This window comes from Eufriesea mexicana, unplaced genomic scaffold (assembly GCF_001483705.2).
Source record: "Eufriesea mexicana isolate 0111107269 unplaced genomic scaffold, ASM148370v2 scaffold4126, whole genome shotgun sequence".
NCBI classification, from domain to species: domain Eukaryota; kingdom Metazoa; phylum Arthropoda; class Insecta; order Hymenoptera; family Apidae; genus Eufriesea; species Eufriesea mexicana.
The window spans coordinates 232,648-238,302 of record NW_016912117.1 but is presented as its reverse complement, the minus strand read 5'-3'; the positions used below and the strand labels follow the sequence as shown (position 1 = coordinate 238,302).

General features: G+C 41.9%; 1 protein-coding gene across 1 annotated transcript; it reads right to left on the bottom strand.

Moving 5' to 3' along the window:
• Positions 1–1,288: 1,288 nt before the first annotated feature.
• Positions 1,289–4,667, bottom strand: LOC108551448 (uncharacterized). Its single transcript, XM_017905619.1, has 2 exons — positions 4,507–4,667; positions 1,289–1,756 (listed from the first exon to the last, which is right to left on the bottom strand). The coding sequence occupies exons 1-2, from the start codon at positions 4,562–4,564 to the stop codon at positions 1,500–1,502; spliced, it is 315 nt and encodes a 104-aa protein (XP_017761108.1). The 5' UTR covers positions 4,565–4,667; the 3' UTR covers positions 1,289–1,499.
• Between the last annotated feature and the right edge of the window lie 988 nt (positions 4,668–5,655).

Below are 5,655 nucleotides of genomic sequence, written 5' to 3'. Positions count from 1 at the left end.
GGCGACGAAAATTATAGCAACGTCAACGATTACTACGAGGACTTTGGCAATGGCTACGGGGATGTCGACGATTGCTACAAGGACGTTGACGATGTCTACGGGGGCTGGACAATGGCTACAGGAATGTCGACGATGTCTACAGGGGCTGGACGGTAGTTACAGGGATATCAACAATAGCTATAGGAACGTTAACGATTTCTACGAGGACGTCGACGATGGTCATGGGAACGTCAATAGCGTCTACAGGGACGACTATAACAACTATGAGTATGTCAACGATGCCTATAGCAACGACAACGTCGAAGTCATAGGTAAATACACGAAACAGTGGAATACCGATTAACCCTCGCGTTTCATCGCGGTGTCAAAAATTAGCAACGACCACGACAACATCAACTATAACGACAACCATGGCTATGACGATGGTAACATCCAAGTCCTCCAAAAATTCTCAAAACAATGAAATATCGATTAAACTAGCGATTCAACGCGACATCGAAAATCTCCAACATCCACGATGATTATAGCAATGGTAACTTCGAGATCGTCTCGGAATGCGCGAAACACTCGAATATCGATTAACCCTCGCGGTATCAAAAATCAGCAACGACCACAACACTAACCACGACGACAACCATGGCTATGACGATAGTAACATCGAAGTCCTCCAAAAATTCTCAAAACAGTGAAATATCGACTAAATTAGCGATTCAACGCGACATCGAAAATCTCCAACATCCACGATGATTATAGCAATGGTAACTTCGAGATCGTCTCGGAATGCGCGAAACACTCGAATATCGATTAACCCTCGCGGTATCAAAAATCAGCAACGACCACAACACTAACCACGACGACAACCATGGCTATGACGATAGTAACATCGAAGTCCTCCAAAAATTCTCAAAACAGTGAAATATCGACTAAATTAGCGATTCAACGCGACATCGAAAATCTCCAACATCCACGATGATTATAGCAATGGTAACCTCGAGATCGTCTCGGAATGCGCGAAACACTCGAATATCGATTAACCCTCGCGGTATCAAAAATCAGCAACGACCATGACAACACTAACCACGACGACAGCCATGGCTATGACGATGGTAACATCGAAGTCCTCCAAAAATTCTCAAAACAGTGAAATATCGACTAAATTAGCGATTCAACGCGACATCGAAAATCTCCAACATGACATCTCCACGATGATTATAGCAATGGTAACCTCGAGATCGTCTCGGAATGCGCGAAACACTCGAATACCGATTAACCCTCGCGGTGTCAAAAATCATCAACGACGTCGACGATGTCTGCGACGACGGTACCGTCCAGATCGTCTCGAAATGCGCGAAACAATCGAATATTAGGCGCGCCTGCAGCTACAGGAAACAAAGTGAAAGTCGTCGGCACGGTGACGCGTGAAAATGGCCCGAACGCATCGCGATCCGCTCGCGTACGCGCGCCGGAATACCATCGAAGGCTTCGAGCGGAGCGGCGCGTCAGGGCCGTGCAAACGCGTTTGTTCCCCGTGAGAACCGATGTCGCCCTGGGAAACGCGATACCAATCGGGGAAGACGAGTGAACGGAAGTGCGCCGGTGACGGATGTTGCTGCTGGTCCTGCAGGTTCTTGCATATTTCTTTTCTCCTTCCACTCCTTTCTTCCGCGAATCACTATCCACTCCGTGAAACGGAAAACAGCAGGTAGCTTATTTTCATCCGCGAATTTACACATTGGTCGTGGAGCTCTCTGCAATTCTAAAAGCGGAGGAAATTATTTTCGCCCGCGAATCACACGTTGGCTATTTCTTTCTCGCGAATTTATCGGCGAGACGAAATAGAGAATAGAAAATAGCTTATTTTTATATACAAATTAGATAGATAGATAAATTTTTATTATTTTCCTATTGGATTACAAGGGTTCCGTCTCTCCTTATCCTCCATACATATGGCTTATTTTGTATAAAATAAAATATATAACTACTATCACAACAATACAATAATAACGATATAACAGCCTATGCTACAACCATAATAATAACTTAACCTAACATATAACAATATCCTAACCTAACCTAGCGTAAACATACTCTTATTTACACACTTAAAACCGTATCTTATCCCACTCCCCATCTTTGGTTTTCCCTTTGTACCATTATTTCTCCTTTTCCTTTTTTCATGCACCTGTCCCTTACTGCCCCGACCCTCCCTGTATATACAAATTTGAATATCGATAGAACACTTTGGTCGTGGAATTTTTTAAGATTCTAAAACCGAAGGAAAATATTTTGACCTGTAAAACACTCGCTTGATTTATTGTTAACTAATAAAATTTGTAATAAGGTAATAGGTATATTAACCCTTTGCACTCGACGATTTTTTGGTTAAATAAGAGTAGGAGTTCGAAGATTTTCTGCTATAAAGTTGACGATATTTTTTTGAGCAGTAAATAAGGAATAGTATAATAATCGACACGTAGAATTGTTTGATTTCGATACCTCGCATATCGTTACATTATCTTAAATTTGACGTATTAATTAATACCGATCTTCGAAATCTTATCAAATGGCGACTGAAGGGCGCCTCTCGAGTTCAAAGGGTTAATTATTCGTAATAGAATATTGCAATATACGCTTATGACATTTTTATTTATTTTTATTTACCAAGTATAATTGAAATTTTCATCTGTTATAATTTCCTAACCTTAAATAATAATTTAAGTAACGCGTTCTAATATTCCCGCCATTATGGAATCGATACCCTAAAAATTTCCTGAATTATGGAACAAGTATGATCCACCGGTTCTATAAAAATATGTAAATTGAAAATACCTTTCTTTCTTTTTACCATAATTAATATTATATATACACGTGATTAAAATAAGCAAAAGGATCGTATTGAAGTGTTTTATTATTATATCGTTTACGATAACGAAGATTAACGATAAAGTTCTAGTTAATCCGTTGCATAGATTACCGATTGTACTTAATAATTCCTTTTTCGATGATTCTTACCATCGAAAAGGTTCATTATAATTGCCTGTACCTCATACACCTTATTTTTTTCTTCGAATTTCAGGTGGAAAACAAGATAGAAATTCGTGCAATAGAAATTAGTTGCTCCACGATCGTAGAAAGTTCCGACTGATAAATTATCCAGTTAACAAGTTAAGTCCGATGGTCTATGGAGTCTATTAGGCTCGGTTCCTACGAATCATACTCGAGAGAAAAGGTGATTCGGATATACCGGTGGATTGTAAGAAGTATCTTATTATTTACTTTCTACCGTATTATTGTACCAAATTATCCGGGTCTTGCTATTCGGATCAAGGTAAGAAATCGCAGCGAGTCGTAATTTTCTCTTATCCCGAATAAATAAAATTTCAATATTATATCCTTAAGCGAGAAGGTTAAATTTACTTTCGAACCGTGTATCGTGCCTCGAATAATTTCGTTACTCCTATCCCGAGACCGCGAACATCCATTGTATCGCGACATTGCACTTCAAACGAGAGAAATTTGCAATTCCAATTCCGACCATCTGGAAGAAAATTGTATTTATGATAAAATCTTCTAGTTTTGAAATGCGTAAGATTCTAAATGCACGAAGAATCTAAAAAATCTGTTTACTAGACACGAATGAATAAAATTCTTCGTATTTACTAACTATAACTGCGAAATTCACCGGAGTATTGCGCAATTTAGGGTATGGTCGCATAATTCACGATATCGTCTATATATTTATATTATTCAAAATTGTCCAGTCGACGATATTAATTTGATTTCGTTAACCTAAGCATCGTGGACCTACTGAGAACGTAAGCTCCAGTCACGAGTGACCAATATGGCACCCAGGCCATTAAGAAATCCCAAAAATTCCGGAATTTTCGAATCTGTACTCACTCAGTGGTACCTATTTATTATTCAAAATTCTGCAATTGACGATATTAATTTGATTTCGTTAACCTGAGCATCGTGGCGCTACTGAGAACGTAAGTTCTAGTTACGAGTGACCAACATGGCACCCAATCCATTAAGAAACCCCAAAAATTCCAGAATTTTCGAATCTGTACTCACTCAGTGGTACCTATATTATTTAAAATTGTCCAATCGATGATATTAATTTGATTTTGTTAACCTAAGCACCGTGACCATACTGAGAACGTAAGTTCCAGTCACGAGTGACCAACATGGCTCCCAATCCATTAAGAAATCCCCAAAATTCCGGAATTTTCGAATTTCTACTCGCTCAATCTTACCTACATTATTTAAAATTGTCCAGTCGATGATATTAATTTTATTTAATTAATCCCTTGGCCTTAAGTTCGGCACCCCAATTATCTGCACCCCGCGAAAGGCACTGGATCCTGATAACCAAAGCTCATATCTAGATTACAAATCCTCGAATGAAAATAATATTACATACCAATCAATTTCTAAATGCAAAATAACCAATTAGCAATGAATTTCATAAAATATATCGAAATAAAATTGAATTCCATTGCTTACCTAAAACTCGCGTGTCTCTTTCCTCTCCTTCCCCTCCGTTGACTCCGTAGAACTCCATACTACAGGTTTAATTTCTTGTCCAACGATTCACGTTCCACTGACGCGTGCCATAGTCAACAGCAAGGAACACGTCGAGACACGTGGAGCCATTTCGTGCGAACGCGGCGAAGAATAACACGCAACTGAAACAGGAAATCATCGGCGAAAACTAAGCAGGAGCTTGACCTGTGATGTTTACATCGAGCCCTATCTACGAATCGTGACTCTCGCCTGTGATGTTTACGTTTCTCCCGATTTCCTTAGCATGAAATATATTTCTTACAAAATATCGTAGTCGAAGCGGTCAACCTAACCGTCATGGCTTCGCTACCAACGCGAATTCCAGTCACGAGTGACCAACATGGCACCCGATCTATCAACGAATCCCAAAGCTCTTGGAATCTCCGCTCACACCTACACCTCGAGGATCATGGAAAAGCATCGGAAAACTTGAGAAAAATTGGAAAAAATGTTGCAAAATCTGGACGAGGGACTTGGCGATGTTTGGAATGGCTGTTACGTTAAATAGGGCGTCGAGGACGCTTTCTGGTGGCCATAGCACGCGTCTCACGGCCTCCACCCACGCAGGCCTGGCTGGCTCGCGGTGTGTGCTCGAGTAGCTCGGGACCCCGCTCTCCACGGCACTACGCATCGAGATTCTTCCTGGTATGCGCTCGCGTCTGTGCTCACGTGAACGCATGCATCATTCGCTCGTAAAGACATCCGCGCGCGTATACGTGGCCGTGCACGCGCGCCGTTCGCATACTCTTCGTCCTCGACCGCCGTTCTTCCTACTCCTCCGCGACGCCGGCTTCCTCCTCGCGGGCTATCGGCGTGCCGATAACGAGGTCCCGGCGCAGATAAGCCGCCACGCAGACGCGGTTTTCTTCGCGATCCACCGCCCAATTAAAATGCCCCATCACGAGCGTGCACCCAGCGTAATAGGGCGATTTCGAGAGGGCCTAACGGGGGTTCCCAGTCGCGAATATCGAAGGGTGCGCGTTTCATAACCTCGCGAGTAGCGAATAAGTCGCGAGTAGCGCCGCGATGCCATTGCGCGGGAATTTTGGGAAACGTTATCCCACGTGGTCGTTGATGCACTGATTTTCC

Bases quoted from the DNA above. Each gene is read 5' to 3' on its own strand.
- LOC108551448 (XM_017905619.1), bottom strand. From the start codon at position 4,564: ATGGAGTTCTACGGAGTCAACGGAGGGGAAGGAGAGGAAAGAGACACG. The intron at 1,757-4,506 runs GTAAGCAATGGA...CTCCGCTTTTAG, and splicing joins AAGAGACACGCGAGTTTTAG to AATTGCAGAGAGCTCCACGA.